We start from the raw sequence: 20,848 nt of genomic DNA on the forward strand, positions 1-20,848 counted from the left end.
AGATAAATCATTTATTTATTTAAACTCATTTATTTAAACTCATTTTCTTGGGGCACCTGGGTAGTTCAGTCAGTTAAGCGTCTGCCTTCAGCTCAGGTCATGATGGTCAGCAGCAGAGCAACTACCCTCATCCACATCCAGTAGTAGGTGAGAGGCTGCCTGTCCTTTAACCATCAAACCTGGGAGGAACATCACTTATTGATTAGATTAGGTCTGAGCTGTGCCATATAGGAACCAATAACTGTTAAAAGGAGTCAAATTTCCCTGATTGTCTTGAGCCAGTCAAGCTTAGTTCCTGGATCTGGGGATGGAGTCCAATTCCCTCCACACAGCTTGGCTTCTACAGTCAGCAGGGAGTCATTTCCCAAAGGAAATGTGGATTTCCCCCACATTACCCAAAGGAATTGGGTGCTTAGTAGGCAATCAGTGAAAGAGTGAACAAGTGTTTTTGTACTATGATTTGCTAATGTAGTATCTTCTGTTGTCAAATATTGGACATTAGGGACTGATTATCTTATTTTCTTACCTTCTGTTGACTATTGCTTTGATGTATTTTAGATTAAGAAAATTTGTAAAGTTGGGCAGCCCTGGTGGCGCAGCGGTTTAGCACCGCCTGTAGCCTAGGGCGTGATCCTGGAGACCCAGGATCAAGTCCCACGTCACGCTCTCTGCATGGTGCCTGCTTCTCCCTCTGCCTGTGTCTCTGCCTCTCTCTCTCTCTCTCTTTCTCTCTCTCTCTCTGTGTGTCTCTATGAATTAAAAAAAAAAAAGAAAAGAAAATTTATAAAGTTATAAATAAATAATAAATTTTAATTTGTCAATCCCATGATTAAAAAGACAATATTTGTTCTTTTTTTTTTTTTTTTAAGATTTTGTTTATTTATTCATGAGAGACATAGCAAGGCAGTGACATAGGCAGAGGGAGAAGCAGGCTCCCCAGAGGGAGAAGTAGGCTCCCCGGAAGGAGCCTGATGTGGGATTCAACCCCCAGACCCAGGATCATGCCCTGAGCCACAGGCAGATGCTCAGCCACTGAGCCACCCAGGTATCTTGACGTTGTTTGCTCTTCATAAACATGAGGCATAATCTGAGAGTTCTTAGTGAAACACTTTTGGAATTATTACGCTGTAAGAGAAGGATTAGGAAAGCTGCAGCCAACATTTAAAACGAGATAATGCTTTATTTACTCCAAGCTTAATAGACCTGTTAAAATTTTATCAAAACTGTATCATCCATGAAATAACAATGTTGCATTACCTTTTACACATTCAGTATAAGAAAAGCATTTCAGATATCTCATTCTATATTAAAGAACTATTTCCAGGAAAGAACTAATATAGTTCATGGGAAGACTGTCAGAATTAACTATCCTTTTATACTTCAGTTCTAGCTTTTTCTTTAATCACCAGTATCTCTAGTAATTTGAGGAAATTTGCATTCACAAAAGTATCTTTGTCATTTAAGCATAGTGTGAAATAGAAAATTGTTGGTTATGAAGGCACTAGACTACAAAAGATAGTACATACTTTGGGAAGAGAGATCCATTATTTTATTTATTTATTTTTAAAGATTATTTTTTATTTATTCATGAGAGGTAGAGAGGCAGAGACATAGGCAGAGAGAGAAGCACGCTCCATGCAGGGAGCCTGATGCAGGCTCCATCCTAGGACTCCGGGAACATACCCTGAGCCAAAGGCAAATGCTCAACCCCTGAGCCACCCAGGCACCCCAATCAGAGATCCATTAAAGTGGACCAGAATTATCTAAAGTGGACCAAAATGTCAGTAGTACTGAGGCTGCAGAACTGTGTTCTAGAGGATAATCCTTTGAGCTCATGAAGATTTTTGTGGTGGTATGATGGTGGAATGTGTTGAGGTGTATATTGGGGTATGTATGCAGGGAGCAGGAGGTATAATTGCTTTGTATATATACTTTAACTTCTCTAGTTTTTAGCCCCTTATCTCATCCCTTCCTCCTGTGACACTTGATGCCTTCAAGTCCCAAGCCTTTCCTAGATTCTGTGGGTTTGTACTCCATATTCCTGATAGCAGACACTTAAGTTGTGTGTCCCCCCCCCCATCTCTACTTTATGTGAGTTATAGTCCTTTGTCAGCTTTGTACCTTCACAAATTTTATATATATACATGATTTTTTCCCTCATTGGTAGGGATTCTCAGTTTCAAAATGGAGGTCGCAAGAACAGTCTGTTTATAAAACAAGGACAAGGAATACATTCGTGTTTTGTAATTTGTATGTATTGCTTTTGACACTTTGGCATGATTATTGTAGTGATAAATGGTAGAGAGGACGTGTAACTGTTAGGAAAAAATATTAACTGTTAAACTTATATTATTTTAGAGCCATGAGTGGAAAACTAACTGTTCAAGAAGAACAGATTGTAGAATTGATTGAAAAAATTGGTGCTGTTGAAGAGGAGCTAAGTAGGGTAAGCATTTTAAGATTTTTTATTTCTTTTTAATTTTTTAAAGATTTTATTATTTTTAAGTAAGCTTTACACCCAACATGGGGCTTAAGTTTACAAAATTGAGATCAAGAGTTGCATGCTCCACTGATTAAGCCAGCCAGGTGCCCCTAAAGATTTTTTATTTTTAAGTATAAAATAAAAAATCTATCCACTATATCCAGTGTGGCACTTGAACTTAACATCCCCGAAACCCTAAGATCGAGACTCTTATGCTCTACTGACTGAGCCAGCCAGGTACCACCACCACTCCCCCCCCCCTTTTTTTAAACGTTCTTTTAATTTGTACTAAATCTTTGAAATCCTATGTGTGTTTCATCTGTATATCTCAGGTCAGATAAGCCACTTTTTTTTTTTTAATAGGCTTCCTGCCCAACATGGGGCTTGAACTCACAACCCTGAGATCAAGAGTCACATGCTCTACCAACTGAGCCTGCCAGGCATCCCCCAATATTTTTTCTTTAAGATTTTTTTTTCTTGCTGACTCTTATACTAAAATTAAGTTGTATCATAATTTTACTATAGTCAATGATGAAGAAACTATTTTGACATTTATATTAAAGCAACATTATAAGAAATTAACTGAATTGTGCCGTTTTGTTGTTAAAGCTATATAATGGATGCTGAGACATTTTTATTACTGTGTTTATCAGATGAGAGAACGTAGATGTTAGGAGAAACTAGATGTTGAATAACTGAGGTGGAGAGATGTGACCTTTCTGTGCCACCCTCACAGTGTCAATGTTGAAAGGAACCTGAAGAACTAATACCACCACTGTATACCTGTTATTTAATTTCAAAGTTTTTAATGAATTTACAGGAAGAGACCAGATACCATATAAAATGTGGTAACTCGGTAAATGGTAACTTGTTAGAACTTTTGTGGGGAAATAATTTGTTTAATTCTTCTGTTATATCATGAACTAGCCAGATGTTTCACCAAGCAGTTCAGCATTTTGTAATTCTTAAAAAAAAAAATGTTAAATATGTTATATTTAGGTTACAGAGTTGTTTATGGACAGTAAAAATGAACTTGACCAGTGTAAATCTGACCTGCAAAATAAGACACAGGAACTTAAAACTACTCAAAAACATTTACAAGAAACTAAATTACAGCTTGTTGAAGAAGAGTATATTACATCAGCTTTGGAAATTACTGAAGAGAAACTTCATGATGCTGCCAGCAGGGTTTGTCTTTTATTTTGATTTGTACTTGCATTAAAAAATTATAAATTGATAAAAGTAAGTTTCTTTGCTTAAGCATTAATTGTGAGATTCTATTTATTCACACCAAATGATATTTCTGTCAGTTTAAGGAACATTACTTTACTATTTCATCTGAATTTTCCTTGCTAGATTTTTCGACTTAAGAAAAAACCATTCCTGAAATTTTGTAAATAGAAGATGATTTTAATGTACTTTGGGGACATTTAAAATAAGGATACAATACTTTCCCCTTTGGTGATGATTGTAACTAATCAGTCATAAAGAATTGAGTGCCTTTTAATTATGGGAGACGTTGAAAGAATTGTTTATTAGGTCCATGTTAGAGGAAACTAACACATAATAGAAAAAGTTGTGAGGAAGCATAATTACTCTATTAGGTTGGCAAAAATCCCTTTTCCTTATCTAGATTGTTAGATGAGGGGAAATTACTGGGCAACCAGATAAATTAGCATGAGTTGAAAATGTGTTCTGATACAATGTCTAAAACTTACTAGTGTTCATCAGGAGAAATCCTTAGGTAGCACAGATATTTTCATTAGACTGCTTTTGTCATAATCTATTTTATCAATATTTATTTTTAAAAATCATACATAGTTGCTTACCACAGTTGAAGAAACTACAAAAGATGTGTCTGGTCTCCATTCCAAACTGGATCGTAAGAAGGCAATTGATCAACACAATGCAGAAGCTCAGGATATTTTTGGCAAAAACCTAAATAGTCTCTTTAGTAATATGGAAGAATTAATTAAGGATAGCAGCTCAAAACAGAAGGCCATGCTAGAGGTTCACAAGACTTTGTTTGGTAAGTTCAAGTATCTCTAATTATTCTATTCTTTGTCTTATTAGTGTGAGACTAATTTTGATGATTTAATACCTTAACTCAGGAACCATGTCACTAGTCCCCTCTACTGCACACAACTCTGTTCAGACTAGGGATCAATGCTTTTACAGCCTTTGAATTAAAACAAATCTTAGTTGGATTGGGGGTGTTTTGTTTTTGTCTTTGTTTTTTCTGTTTTCTATAAAGTAAGCTTTAACCATACCCATTGTTGGTAGCTTCATTTCGGGGGAAAAACTCTTAAGTGTTAGTTGTTGTTTTTTTTAAGATTTTATTTATTTATTCATAGAGACAGAGAGAGAGGCAGAGGCACAGGCAGAGGAAGAAGCAGGCATCATACAGAGAGCCTGACGGACTCCATCCAGGGTCTCCAGGATCACGCCCTGGGCTGCAGGCGGCGCTAAACTGCTCCGCCACCGGGGCTGCCCAAGTGTTAGTTTTTTAATATCAAAGTGTTATCTTCACTATAGAAAATTTGTAAGATACAGAAATGTAAAAATTTGTAAAAATCACCTAGAGTCTAGGTGCTCTAAGCCAACCACTCTAAGTTTCGTTTATTGAGTTTATAACCTCTTTTACCTACTTTAATACTGTGATTACCTGTAGCTAGGGGTCAGAATAAATAATTCTTGTTTAAAAAAATAAATAAATAATTCTTGTTTACCATGAACTATAGTGATGGGTCTGATACACTGACAAATAATGTCAGGTGCTTGCAGGAGACTCTAGAACATGTATAATTTCCATTTGAAATATTTCGTAGTGGCATCCCTGGTGGTGCAGCGGATTGGTGCCACCTGCAGCCCAGGGTGTGATCCTGGAGCCCCAGGATCGAGTCCCGAGTTGGGCTCCCTGCATGGAGCCTGCTTCTCCCTCTGTCTCTCTGCCGCTCTCTCTCTGTGTCTCTCATGAATAAATAAATAAGATCTTTAAATAAATAAATAAATAAATAAATAAATAAATAAATAAATATATATTTCTTAGCTTATGTAATGAGCCAATTATTTTAAGTTTATTTTTTATTAAAATTTCCACAGGATATAATTTCTTCAACCTCTTTAAAGTACTTTAAAGCAACTATATTAATATATTTATGTCAAAGTTTATATCTTTTTTTTTTCTTTTTGGTATAGGTAACCTGCTGTCTTCCAGTGTTTCTGCATTAGACACAATTACTACAACAGCACTTGGATCTCTCACATCTGTTCCAGAAAATGTGTCTATACGTGTTTCTCAGATTTCTGATATGATATTAAAAGAACAATCATTTGCAGCAGAAAGTAAAATTGTACTTCAGACACTGATTGTTAGTAAATCTCTTAAAAGTATTTTTGAAGTGTTACTTTGCTAAGTCTTCAAAAATAGTATTAACTGCTCTTCTTTCATCTTAAGCTTTACAGACATGGTGATAAACATTTTAGGAGTATATAAACATTATATTTGTGTGTGTGTGTGTGTGTGTGTGTGTATATACACACACTTTTTTTTAAAGGTTTTATTTATTTATTCATAAAAGACAGAGGCAGAGACACAGGCAAAGGTAGAAGCAGGTTTGCTACTGGGAGCCTGATGCAGGACTTAATCCCAGGACCCTGGGGATCACAACCTGAGCCAAAGGCAGGCACTCAACCACTGAGCCAACCAGGTGCCCCTAGATTTATATTTTTAAACAAATCTCTCCACTGTTTTTTTCCTCCCAGAAAGATTAATTTCCAAATGCATATAACAAACCTTTGGAACTTTTTTCACTTGTATCTTGTAACATTAAGAGCAGGAGTTACAAAGCCTAATAACTTGAAAGGGCAGGTTTAGCGCCAGATGAATTCAGGGAACCCATGAGTTGTTAGTTGGCTCAGAAGTTGGTAAATCATCCTTTCCTCAAAGGGTTCTGGAATGATTATGCTGATGTTACAGCTGACCCAATCAGAGGGGGTAATAGATGGTTAATTTTTAAAACTATAGTAATATAGAAAATTTCAAGAAAAGAATTGCGAGAATTCTTATGGAGTCAGAGCTGTGGTCTTTTTTTTTTTTTTTTTTTTTTAATTTATTTATTTATGATAGTCACAGAGAGAGAGAGAGGCAGAGACACAGGCAGAGGGAGAAGCAGGCTCCATGCACCGGGAGCCCGATGTGGGATTCGATCCTGGGTCTCCAGGATCGCACCCTGGGCCAAAGGCAGGCGCCAAACCGCTGCGCCACCCAGGGATCCCCAGAGCTGTGGTCTTAACTGTAAGGCTCTTTTTCATAGTTCTATAGAAGACACTCCTCTCATTACTCCCTCATAACTGATTTGAATAATTATTTTGTAGTTTTAAGATTTGCCTAGAAAGTCCTTGGCCACATCACTTACTTGGTTTTCTTCTTTGTGTCAGCTCTCTGCCTTCCCTTTTGAGTCTAACAATATTTATTGAACACTTTCCAAGTAAATAACTACAAATGTTCATTGACACCATCTGGATTCAGTGCTTATATGACACTGATAGATTTCTTCAGTCACCCAAGTTTGACAAAGTTAATAGATGCTCAGTTGGTACTAATTTTTAGGAAATTGATTCATGCACTAAATGCAGGACTGTATTTATTGATGTCTTCCTACCAAGTTCTTTACCACCTTGTAAACTCTGCTGGAGTCAAAACAGATGACTACTGTTCCCACAGAATGAGTTTAAATAATGATAGCTTTTCTTTCCAAAAGAAAATAGCCTTTTTATTTCACTGTTCACTAATTGTTTCTGTTAGAGTTCCTCACCTTACCTGGGTGAAGGGAATTTAGGTCAGAGTTTTTTCTCTTCTTGTAAAATTTACCAATCTAAGAAAAAAAAAAGCTAATCTGTATTTTCAACTTCATATATACCTTGACAGAAGAACCATGACAAGTTCTTCAGATGCCATGGCCTATAAGTCACCAGGTCTTCAAAGTTAAATACCTCCAGCTCAAAGCCTACCTTTGAAGGCTATTTGGTCTCAGTCTTTTTGACTAGTAACCTAAACTTGTTTGACATTTATTTTGTTAAATTATACTTGTACAGCTTCTTTAAAAATTCTCTTTATTTGCAATGCTGAAATCTTATCAAATGATTTTCCCCTCTTCTGAATTCCTTTGACTTCTGTTGCATAGATAGATTGTTAATCTATCGTATGCTACATGACCATTTTCTTAATTACTATAGGTGGGATTAAGTAATTTATGATGAATATAAGTCCTAGAAACAAAAAGGCTCTATAGGCTATCAAGATTAGAGAATGGAAACAGAATTTCACTATGCACGTGTTAACAAAGTATTTGAGATACTATCATGTAAACAGCTAGGTTTATGGAAGTGAAAATATTCTTTTTAACTAGGATGTACTTAAGACTGATCTTCTAACTTCACTGGAAACGGTTTTATCTCCCACTGTGGTATCTATACTGAAAATCAACAGTCAACTAAAGCATATTTTCAAGACTTCATTGACAGTGGCTAGTAAGGTAACAAATGTTATGTTCTTAATTTCTCAAAATGAAATAGTTGTTTAAGAAAGAAATTCTGTCTGTGGCCACACCCTTAAACATGCAAAAGTCATGGGCTGTGAGTTGGAATCTGGAGGAGGGAGGAGATAGCATGCTTGCTGCCATTGATGTGATCGACAGAATCATGGCTAAGAAAAAAGAGAATGATCTTTAAGATAAATGTTTGTTTACATAGTAGCACCTATAGCATGCTACCATGGGTGGGTGAAGAAGATATGCATATTCATGTATACATGCATTTGCATGCACATCTGCCTAAATGTGCATGAAATATTTCTGAAAGTATTTAAAAATGATAGCAATCATCTCTCAGAGGTGAGCGTGGCATTGGGTTCCAGGGGCTAGAGAGGGAAGACTTTTTTTTCTCTGGATACTGTTTTCTAGCTTGTATGTGTTCTATTCTGTATGTATTAAAAATAAACTAAATTTTTTTAATTAAACTAACTTTTTCCTTCAAAGATAGAAGATAAGAAAAAGGAAATGGATGGCTTTCTCAGTACACTGTGTAACAATCTACATGAACTACAAGAGAAAACAGTTTCTTCCTTGGCTGAATCACAGAAGCTATGTGAAAACTTAACTGAAGACCTGAAGAGAACAAAGAAAATCCATTCACAGGTATCTCATTTAGGTGATTCGGGGAGTGTAAAAAAGAAGTTTTATGATCTTTAACTTGATAATTCCTGTTATGTAATCTGAATGTTGTTGAACTAATTTAGATAATTTAAAATACCATAGCCACTCTTCCTTATAACAATAATTAATACAAAATAATTAAAAATAGTTTTCTTGACCAGTTAATATTTTAGGATTTGCTACATTTAGAACCCCATATGCTAAAGCAGTATAAGACAAACATGAGGAAGGGGGAACTTTTGGTTTCAGCTCAGGTCATGATCTCAGAGTCAGGAGATCCCAAGCTCCATCCCTGCATGGAGCCCAGTGTGGAGCCTGCTTAAGATTCTCTCTCCCCTTCTCCTTCTGCCCTACCCCGACTCCAGTTAGTTTGTACTCTCTAGCTCTCTCTCTCTCTCTCTCTCTCAAAAAAAATAATTGTATTAATTTGCTATAATTCAAATGTCTGACATCAAAGAGACAGAAATAGTAAGAGATATCAGGACATAGATTATGAAAGAGAATAACTATACATGTTACCCTAGGGAAAAAACATTGTATCAAGCTATACTGTAGATATGGGCTCATTGTAAATGTTATAACTATTTTCTTCCAGTTGTACTCTCTAGCTTCATCTTTCATCTTGATGTGATAAAAGAATGGCCTTGTCTTTATTTGTAAATTTTTATTTATTTATTTTAAGATTTTATTTATTCATTCATGAGAGACACAAAGAAGCAGAGACATAGGCAGAAGGAGAAGCAGGCTCCTTGCAGAGAGCCCAATGTGGGACTCGATCCTAGGACCCTAGGATCATGTCCTGAGCCAAAGGCAGATGCTCAACTCCTGAGCTACCCTTTTTTTTTTTTTTTTTTTAAGATTTACTTATTTATTCATGACAGACGGAGAGGCAGAGATACAGGCCGAGGGAGAAGCAGGCTCCATGCAGGGAGCCCGACACGGGACTCAATGCGGGGTCTCCAGGGTCATACCCCGGGCCGAAGGTGGCAGGCACTAAACCGCTGGGCCTCCGGGGCTGCCCTTTTTTTTTTTTTTTTTTTTAAGATTTTTAAATTTTATTTTAGCGCATGAGCTGGGAGAGGGACAGAGGGAAAGTGAGAGGCAGAAAATCTCAAGCAGACTCTGAGTGCAGAGCCTGACATGGGGTTTAAACTCCTAACCCTGAGATCATGACCAGAGTCAAAATCAGGAGTTGGGCACTTAACTGAGCCACTGAGGCACCCCAGTTAATACAATTCATAATTTTTACTGATTGATTGTAAATGTAATTCATGACTTTCCTTCCTCTTCCATGTAAGCTTTTTCTCAGTGCATGAGGTTTTAAACTAAAACCAAACCTCCAAACCAGGGAAATTGTAATCTCTAAAGATCAGATGTATAGAAAACAACTGCTATTCCTAAGGCCTGAGTAATGAATGTGCACAGTTTTATTAAATGAGGCTAATTACTACATGACAAAACTCTTTGGTCAACAAAACAATTGACATAATTTAGTGAGTAATAAAACTTTCTTTTTCTTTGGAAGTAAGGAGAAAGGAATTCATATTCATGTCACCTAAAAGGAAAAAGGAAACACATCCCAAGATTTTTAGGCAAGAGTTAAAGCAACTTTGAATTAAGAGTATTTGTTTCCCTAACTGATAAGCATGAAACTTTTTGGAGGAAGGCTTAACATCAGAAATTAGTAAAAATAATAATTAACATTTCTTGAGCCACTCACCATGTGCTTATTCCTGTTATCAGTATAGCAACAGGTTTTATTACTAGCCTAGTTTTCTAATGAGGAAACCAAGGCCTTGAAAGCGGGAGTATTTAGATCCTCTGATAGGGTTAGTGGTGATTATAGGCCTGGAAGCATCCACTTTTGAGTGGCTCTTCTGTGTGTGTCTCTAGAATATATTCTTGCAATTTAAAATTGCTGCAGTTTCTCATACTTCTGCGTCAACCTGTCTATAACTTTTTAAGTATATTTCTAAAATGGATCAGCTTTCATAGATTAGCTGTTTTGAAATGTTTAAAATTGATAAGCAACTGTTTAAAAACAAACACTATGATCCTAAAAGTATTTTAACTTGAATGATTTGACTTCCCTTGCTTTAGGGAAGTTAAATTTATTAAGTGAGCTGTTTCTCAGATATTCTAGAACTTAAAGTTACAAGACAATAATGTAAAACTCTAAATACCTATCTATATGTAGATAAATCTGATAATACCTGCATTTTCCTCTACTTTGAGACTAGTAAAAATACTGACAGGCTTTATTCACGATCAGTATTGGATATGTATGGTCAGCTGATGTGTATTTTAGAGGTGTTCAACCAATGGCTGAACAGTGAATAAGAATGCTGGGTGCATGTTTAGCTCTTTCTTGGTCTGTAGTGTAGCTTCTTCATTTTATAAGGTTAAATCCTTATCACATTGTATGCCTTATAAGAGCTTGTTTTCAAAGATGCCAAGTATGAGCAAAAATAAAATTATATTTTATTAATATGATCCAACTAGATTCTGTAAAATGTTTCAGTTTAAGTAATACTATTTTTGGACTGCTTGACCCATCACATAATCAGCATTACTTTTCTCTTCTAATAGTCTTATCAGTTAAGAAGCAGCTGATGCTGTATACCTGTCACAGTGGTTCTAGCATAATGTGACATCTTGATATATTTGCTTAGTTTTGAGGTACACTGAAAATAATTTGTTACTAATTAATAGTTAAGATAGCAAAGTTCGCTAATTATTTACTTTCAGAAAAATTCCTTTAATATTATCATTTTAAAAATTATTTACACTGCTTTCCTCTGTGGGTGAGAAGTAGAATTAAAGACCTCATGTCAAGAATTTATATAATTCTCAACTATGGGAAAATATTTCATGACAATATAGAAGAAAAATTCAGGTGTGATAATTTCAACTTCTTCCTCTCCCACACCTTTCTTACAGGAACTTTGCCAGTTAATCGATCTTTGGGCAGAACGATTCTGTGCCTTGGAGGAAAAGTGTGACAATATCCAGAAACCACTTAGTAGCATCCAAGAAAATGCACAACAGTAAGCAGTTTTTAATTCTCTCTAATTTTCTCTGCCTGAAATTATTTCAGAATTTAAAGCTTCAAACAGTACAAATACTATCAACCTAATTTCTCATTTAACATTTTATTATGTTTACTTTCTCATTCTCATTCCCTTTCTCCTTTCCCTGCCCCCTCTAATATTTTGTATATAAATATCTTTTCTGAACTAGCTATGCATAGGTTGCAGCCATAATGCTCACTTTTCTCTAAATACTTCAGTTTGTATTTCCTAAAAATAAGGATACTCTCTTATATTAGCATTATACAATTATTTTAATTAGAAAATTAATATTGGTAACTCCTATTATCTAGTATTATAGACCTAATTCAAGTTTTGCCAGTTGTCTCACTGATACTCTTTATGGGAAAAGAAAAAGATTTTCTTCCTGTTCTAGGATTTAATCTAGGATCACACACTACATTTGATTGTCATCTCTTGAGTCTTTAATTTGCAGTAGTTTCTTAGTGTTTGTCTTTTATGACCTTTCCTTTTTTAACAGTGTAGAATATTCAGTACAGGGTCCCTTCAGTTTGAGTTGGCCTTCATGATTAATTGTAGTTGTCAAGAACACCACAATTGGAATTTCTCTGTAGCTCTTTCTTTTTTATAAAGATTGATTGATTGATTGATTTAAAGGTTTTATTTATTTATTCGTGAGAGAGGCAGAGACACAGGCAGACAGATTAGAAGCAGGCTCCATGCAGGAAGCCCAATGTGAGACTCGATCCTGGAAGTACAGGATCATGCCCTGAGCCAAAGGCAGATGCTCAACTGCTGAGCCACCCAGGCATCCCTTCTGTAGCTCGTTTCAAGATAATTTTTTTTTACTTTTAGTTTTTGAAGGTTTGATTATATTGTGTCATCTTATACATTTCCTTTAGGTTATCCTGTTTGGATTTGCTCAGCTTCTTGAATCTGTACGCTTATTGCCTATCACCAGTTGTAGAAACTTTCATCCATCATTTGGACATTATTTCAGCTTTATAATTTTCATTTCCTTCTTTTTTTTAATCTCTTCTGTTTCTTTGCTATGGTTTTATTTTTTCCAAAAGTGTTTTAATTGCTCATTGAAACATTTTTATATGGCTGCTTTAAAATCCGTGACAGGTTATTCCAACAACCTGAATTATCTCAGTGTTAGCCCCTGTTGTCTTTTCTCATTCAAGTTGTGATTTTCCAGAATGGCTTTGATTGTATCTTGAACATTTTGATTATTGTGTTAGGAGATTCAGAATCCTATTTAAGTGTTCTTTTTTAGCAGGCATTCACTTTTGTTTAGTTTTAATGTGAAGGCCTTGGTCCAGTTTTGCCAGCTTTGGTTCCAAAGACCGTTTTATTTGCAGAGCCCTTGAATTCTGATATGCTTCATTTGGTGCTACCCATATGAGAAAAATTTTTATTCTGCTCTTGATAGATGAAATCTTCTGTACAGGTCAATTAGGTCTAATTGGTTGATAGTGTTATTTGGGTCATTTGTATGCTTACTGAGTTTCTGCCTATTCTATCAATAACTAAGAGAGGAGTGTTGAAATCTCCAATTATAATTTTAGATTTCTCTCTTTCTCATCAGTTTTATCAATTTTTGCTGCATATATGTGATGCTCTGTTATTAGATGCATACATATTAGATGCATTCACATTTGATATGACCACTTTATCATCATGTAATGTCCCGTTTTATCCCTGACAATCTTCCTGTGTCCTGAAGTCTCCTTTGTCTGAAACTAATATAAGTACTTAGCTTTCCTTTGATTGCTATTTGCATATAATGTATTTCCATCCCTTTACTTTTGGCCAACTCTTTATATTTAAAGTAGATTTCTTACAGGTAACAAGTAATTGGGTCTTGCTTTTTCATCACATTTAACAGTGTATAAATTTTAACTGGTGTGTTTAGACCATTCTCATGTAAAGTATTGGTATAGTTGGATTAAATTGTACCATTTTGCTGTTTTCTCTCTGTTGCATCTTTTGTGCTTTGTTTCCTTTTATTACGTTCTTAATTTTAGTTGAATGTTTTTCTGTGTTCATTTGATCTCTTCCATAGATTTCTCATTTATACTTTTTTGTTCTTCCTTTTTTTTTTTTTTTTTTTTAAAGAGAGAGAGCTTGGGGGTGGAGGGGTGCAGTGGGCAGAGGGAGAGAGAAAATCCTAAGCAGGCCCTGAGATCATCACCTGAGCTGAAATCAAGAGTTAGACACTTAACTGACTGAGCCACTGAGGTGTCCCTTATCATTTACACTTTTTTTTTTTTTTTTTTTTTTAGGTTTTATTTATTTATTCATGACAAAGAGAGAGAGGCAGAGACACAGGCAGAGGGAGAAGCAGGCTCCATGCAGGGAGCCTGAATGCGGGACTCTATCCCAGGTCTCCAGGATCACACCCCAAGCTGAAGGTGGCGCTAAACCGCTGAGCCACCGGGGCTGCCCCATTTATACTTTTAAATTATCTTTTCAAGTAGCTTTTTCTGGGATTCATGATATGCATATTTAAATAATGTTAATCCATTTTCAAGTAATTTGCTGTTTCATGTGTGTTAAAAGGACCTTATAACAGTATAGTCCCAATTCCTTCTTCCCATCTCTTATGCGTTGTTTTCATATATTTTGCTTTTGCATATGCTATAGAAACCCAGGACATTGTACTCTGATTGCTTTATCTATTTTCTTTTTTAATGTGGCTACTAGAATTATTTTTTTTTTAAGATTTTTATTTATTCATGAGAGGCACAGAGAGGGAGAAGCAGGGTCCATGCCGGCAGCCCAATGTGGGGCTCGATCCTAGAACTCCAGGATCACGCCCTGAGCCAAAGGCAGACAGACATTCAACCGCTGAGCCACCCAGGCATCCCTAGAATTTTTTTTTTTTTTTTTTTTTGCTAGTAGAAACTTTTTTTTTTTTTTAATTTTTTTTTTTTTTTTTTTTTTTTTTTTTTTTTATGATAGAGAGAGAGAGAGGCAGAGACATAGGCAGAGGGAGAAGCAGGCTCCATGCACCGGGAGCCCGACGTGGGATTCGATCCCGGGTCTCCAGGATCGCGCCCTGGGCCAAAGGCAGGCGCCAAACCGCTGCGCCACCCAGGGATCCCTAGTAGAAACTTTTTAATTACTTACATGGCTCACATTATAGTCTATTGAACAATGCTGTTCTAGAATTCTAGCTATCATCTGTTTTACTAACTCCTGTCATTGGTTTTCCAATTCTGTTGTTGATCCTATTCGTTATATCATGCCCCATTCTCAACTCTTCTTTCTAGACTTTGAGTCTAGAAGGTGTTTCCCCACTTTTTTGTCCTAGTGTCTAGACTGAAGGATTTCTATTTTTTTTTCAATATCTCTGAAGGGAAAACTAGAATAGGATTGAAGTGGAAAGGGAACTATGATATACTCTTTTTAAGGCCTCTGCGAGGCATTTTTCCTATCTTCCTGAGATTGCCTATACCAGTGTTTTTCAGTGTGGTCCAGGGACCGTGTCAGCCAGGAGTAGGGCCCAGGAAATCTAGGTGAGGTTTATGTATACTGAAGTTCAAGACCCACTTACTGCCTTTGGCATTTATTGTCATGGATTATAGTCACTCATGAATAAATTTCATCTTCCTACTAGATTATGATTCCTTTGTTTTTTTTTTTTTAAGATTTTATTTATTCATGAGAGACACAGAGACCTAGGCAGAGAAAGAAGCATGCTTCCTGCGGAGAGCCAGATGCGGAACTCAATCCCAGGACCCTGGGATCATGACCTGAGCCAAAGGCAGATGCTCAACCACTGACCCACCCAGGAGTCCTAGATTGTGATTCCTTGAAGGACTAGATTTGTGTTGATAGTCTCTAAGCTTATCAGTTGAATTTCTTTTCCTTTTTCAGTCATTTCTATTTAACTTGTAGTTGAACTTTGGTTTTCAACAGAGAGGACTTTAGTTTTATATCAGGGTTATATTACAGGGTACTGTGTGTGGTAGGTATATAGTGTGTCACACCCTAATATAATCGTCTTTTAATTATTAGAGAGCTTTATAGTTGACTTTGTTTTATAATATTTATAATTTTTATGATTTATTTAAGGTCACAGGCAAGGCAAACCTGCCTAAGAACAGAAGGATAGACTGATTCTGCACAGTTTAGGGACTAGACTAGAGGTGGTAGGTGATGCCCTTAAAGTAATATATTCTAGTAGGAGGAATAAAACACATGGACAGATTTTATTTTAGTAACTGTATAGTCATTACTCTTAGAGGTACAAAGTAGAGCATCCTATCTGGAGGAGAGCTAGGAAAGGTTTTATGAGAAAAGAGACATTTCCAAAGGTATTTAGTGGCAGATACGATATCAGTCTGCTGTGAAAAGACACTGGCCAAAGCATCCATTCTCAATGTAGAAGATGAATTAAAAACATGGGCCCTGGAGCCTGCCTGGGTTCAAATATGCCATTTTTAAATTGTGTAATCTTGGGCAAGTTATGTATCTTTTGAGTCTAGTTTTCCATTTTAACAGTGTTGTTATCTTTTTCTATAGGAAATCTAAGGATATAATCAGCAAAACAGCCTCTTATGGTACACAGTTTTGTGCTGATTGTGATGGCTTATCACGGGAACTCAGACACTTTAACCAAGAGGGTACAAAATTGGTTGAAGAGTCTATGAAACACTGTGATAAACTTAATAGCAACCTTGAAGTAGTATCTCAAGAGACTGAACAGAGATGTGAGGCCCTGAACACAAGCACACTTTCTTTTTCTGAACAATGGGTATCTTGCTTAAATAAAAGGGATGAAGAACTTCAGAACTTATTGGAGGTAATAACTTTGTAATTGGAACCTACTTTGGATAGAATAGTGATAATCAAAAAATTAAATATTCTTAGCTAAGAATTGGTTTCAAAATTGATATTTTAAAATGAATGGATTAAATTTTTAAGCATAATAATTGTATGCTTATATATGATCTTATTTCACATACATTTCCTAGAGCTTGAAATTATTTAATACTTGTGTCTGATCTGTCCTGTATCTATCCATGGTTTTTTACTTGTTCTTTCAGTTAAGGGCACCCTGTTTTTTTTGTTTTTTTTTTTTAATTTTTATTTATTTATGATAGTCACATAGAGAGAGAGAGAGAGGCAGAGACACAGGCAGAGGGAAAAGCAGGCTCCATGCACCGGGAGCCTGACGTGGGATTCGATACTGGGTCTCCAGGATCGCGCCCTGGGCCAAAGGCAGGCGCCAAACCGCTGCACCACCCAGGGATCCCCGGCACCCTGTTTTTTGAACATAATTCAAACCTGTTATTGCTTTAAGTATGTAGGATGTTGTCCTGATTGTTCAAAGGATACTTGATAGGTTGTGAGTTTGCTTGATCTTAATACTTGCATAAGCCCTTTGTGGGTTGGTTTTTCTTCCTGTGCTATTAAAGAATTTTACTAATGTTCTCAGGAACTAGGTAAAAGCATGTAAGTTAAGAAAAAGAAAAAAAAGAACATAAGTATTTTAAGCCATTTAAGCCATTTTTACCAAAAGGAACCAGGACTGAGAAGTAGCTGATTTCAAGTTTGAAACAGGAAATATACCAGATAAGCCTAGAGATCTTGTCATACCAGAAAGTAAGGGAGCTATTAAAAAGATTAGTGGAGTTGTATCAAAAAGACATAGAAACCCACTTGATGACACTCCTTTGTTTAAAGATGGTATAACTTGAGTATCAAAAAGAATAATTGCTATAATTAAGATACATTAAATATATTAAGCTTAGAATTTATAAAAATTTCATAGGTCTCTTTTGGGTCATGCTAGGGAAGCAGGGTATTATTCTGAAAACTGGTAAATAAAGGGAAACAGTTGAGCATCCATATGTGTGTGTCTTTGCCGAATGAATTTTATCTTGGTTTAGCAGGATAGTGGATGAGTAAAAGAACCCCAGCTAATGCAAAAGAAGTGACAGAATTTGAAAGTTATCATTTTGCAGTCCTAGTGAGATAACCCCTGTGGACATGACTGTCTACACCACTTGAGAAAAACTGATGGAGAATTTTTTTGTTTGTTAATTTTTTTAAGTTTATTATTATTTTTTAGTAGTTTGTATACCCAAAATGAGGCTTAAGCTCATGACCCCAAGATCAAGAGGCTCAATGCTGACTGAGCCAGCCACTCACCCTTTGATGGAGAACTTTATAATTAATAGAGTGATCACATTCAAACTCAATCATCTTTTTTTCTTTCTTTCCTTTTTTTTTCTACTAGTATTTTATTTTATTTTATTTTATTTTATTTTATTTTATTTTATTTTATTTTATTTTTTTAAGATTTTATTTATTTATTCATGAGAGACACAGAGGGAGAGAGGCAAAGACACAGGCAGAGGGAGAAGCAGGCTTCATGCAGGGAGCCCGACACGGGACTTGATCCCCGGTCTCCAGGATCACACCCTGGGCTGCAGGCGGCGCTAAACCGCTGCGCCACCGGGGCTGCCCATATTTTTTATTTTTTTGAAGTAAACTTTACTCCCAACGTGGGGCTTGAATTCACAAACCTGAGATCAAGAGCTGCACGCTGTACTGACTGAGCCAGCCAGGTCCCCCAACTGATTAGTCTTAACATGAGAGATATAACCAGACATTAAGTGCTTTTAGCACCACCTATAAAATATTTTTGCCAAACAATTAAACCTGATTTTAGATCAAGCATTTGGATCTATTTACTTTGTAGAAAATAGAGAGTACAGATGAACATATGGAAATATGGTATAGAGATACAATTGACCAGATCCATAATTTGAGATTCCCAGCAAAGCAAAAACCTGGTTTTTTCAACAGTAAAAATTCTTTTCAAGGAGAAAAGTGTGAGGAAAGATATACTATATCATGAGAGATTTAAGGCCAGAAGGTCTTAAATCTTAGTTTGCCTGGGATAGTCCTTGTTTACATCTATTGTTTGGAGGTAATTGTTGGCTAAGAATGGCGCTTTTCATTCTGAAAAGTATCCCATTTTGGGTGATAAATTATATAGTCATCTAGGTAAGATATATATCAACCAAATCTATGATAAGTTCAAACAAATTGTAAAAAACATTTGAGATAATTGGTGAAGTTTGCATACTGACTAGACATTTGGTATAAAGAAATCAAAGTTAAATTATTTATTTATTTTTATTTTTATTTTTAAAAATATTTTTTTTATTTATTCATGAGAGAGAGAGAGGCAGAGACACAAGCAGAGGGAGAACCAGGCTCCATGCAGGGAGCCCAATATGGGATTCGATCCTGGGTCTCCAGGATCACACCCTGAGCTGAAGGCTGATGCTCAACCACTTAACCCAAAGTTAAATTTTTTAGATGTGAGAGTAGCCTTAAGTTCTTACTCTTAGTGATGTATGCTGAAATAAATGGAATGATACAGGATTTGCTTTAAAATAATTCTAAGGAAAAAAATTCTATGGGAGGAGGAGTAGGTGATTAATCTTGTTTGATCTATACCCCATGTGTTGATTGACGTTGAGAATGGATAGTCAATTCAAGGGGATTAATTATACTATTCTATTTTGGCTTGTGTTTTTAAAACTTTTTACTATGGAAAATTTCAAGATACGGGGAAATAATATATTGAATAAAACACTGACAACTTTGATTTTAATGATGAAAGCTCATTTGTATCATTTACAGGTTGTAAACCAAGATTGTGAGGCTTCAAGTTCAGAGATTACTGAAAAATTAACTGAGCATAAAGCAGCTAATGAGAACCAGCGTAACATTATTTTTGGTCAGATAACTACTGATGAAGAAAAATTAATGGCACAAAGTCTAGAACTTAATGAAACCATAAAAATTGGTTTAACTAAGCTTAATTGCTTTCTACAACAGGATCTGAAACTGGATATCCCAACAGGTACTTTAAAGTCAAAGAGAACTCTTTAAATTTTTGAGGTAGAAGTCAACCTTCTACTGTGGCAGATTTTCAGAAAAACCAGGTCCTGTCATTTTCTGGTAGGAATTTATCAAGATTAGATGTCATGATATAGGTGATATGTACTTGTAGAAATTTGGGCATTGCCATCAAATAAATTTTACAAACATTTAGGGAACTGGCTTTGTTAAGAGAAGATTTTTATTTATTTAGGTTTCCTTTTAATAATTTATTTACGTATTATTATTATTTTTAGAGATTTTATTTATTTGAGAGAAAAAGAGCATGAGTCGGGGAGGGGCAGAGGGAGAAGCAGACTCCCTGCTGATCAGGGAACCCAATGTGGGGCTTGATCCCAGAGCTCTGGGATCATGCCCTGAGCCAAAGGCAAATGCTTAACCACTTTTAAAAGCTTTAAAAAAAAAAAAAAGTATATATACATATATATCAATTATAAAAGGAGATGATGCTAAAGAATGTTAGTTTTTTTTTTCCACAAGAGTCTGGTAATATTTACACTTTTCAATGAAATAAGGAATATAAATGTTAAGCAAAAAACAAGTGCTTGTGTAAAATATGAGAGCACGATTTCATTATAAAGAAATGTAATTGGGGGGCATCTGGATGTCTCGGTTAAGCGTCTGTCTTCAGCTCAGGTCATGGTCGCAGGGTCCTGGTATCGAGCCTCATCAGAGTCCCTGCTCAGCGGGGAGTCTGCTTCTCCCTCTCCCTTTGTTCCTCCCCCTGCTTATATGCTTATTCTCTCTCTTTCTCTCTCTCTCTCAAAAAAATATAATCTTTAAAAAAGAAAGAAATGTAAATGGTTAATATTTAGCTGCTACCAAATTTACAGTGAAATGATTTTCCTATCAAAATGATCTCGTTGGGAAAACTAGACTCTTTTCCCAGTAATGCTGCCATTTCTCAGAACACTCTGATTCCTTTTAGAACCTACAATACATCTTTTGTACATCCATAGAGATGGATAATTTCATGTTTGGGGGTAGGTTGAATCTTGAAAATAGCTGAATCTATCTAAGGTCATTTGTCAAGTTAGGAAATAGTAGTTGTAAGCAATATATGCCTGACAGGTAACAAGATTGATACCCATGTGTGGCAATGGTTATGTCTTTGGTAGACAGACTCACTGAGAAGTATATATTCTAGCATTAAAAAAAATCTTGTTTCT

The 20,848-nt window shown here is 35.9% G+C and overlaps 1 protein-coding gene across 2 annotated transcripts in view; it reads left to right on the plus strand.

Annotated features, from left to right (window-relative positions):
• KIF11 (kinesin family member 11) overlaps positions 1-20,848 on the plus strand; it is a 47,232-nt gene that overhangs the window by 21,679 nt on the left and 4,705 nt on the right. For both annotated transcript variants that reach the window (XM_072739515.1, XM_026009815.2), the window contains exons 11-19: positions 2,359-2,446; positions 3,482-3,670; positions 4,304-4,511; positions 5,681-5,853; positions 7,894-8,019; positions 8,521-8,679; positions 11,638-11,744; positions 16,281-16,560; positions 19,419-19,641. In XM_072739515.1, the coding sequence (XP_072595616.1) occupies positions 2,359-2,446; positions 3,482-3,670; positions 4,304-4,511; positions 5,681-5,853; positions 7,894-8,019; positions 8,521-8,679; positions 11,638-11,744; positions 16,281-16,560; positions 19,419-19,641 (1,553 nt within the window). The remainder of the gene's footprint in view (positions 1-2,358; positions 2,447-3,481; positions 3,671-4,303; positions 4,512-5,680; positions 5,854-7,893; positions 8,020-8,520; positions 8,680-11,637; positions 11,745-16,280; positions 16,561-19,418; positions 19,642-20,848) is intronic.

Source organism: Vulpes vulpes, chromosome 15 (genome assembly GCF_048418805.1).
Source record: "Vulpes vulpes isolate BD-2025 chromosome 15, VulVul3, whole genome shotgun sequence".
Classification (NCBI taxonomy): domain Eukaryota; kingdom Metazoa; phylum Chordata; class Mammalia; order Carnivora; family Canidae; genus Vulpes; species Vulpes vulpes.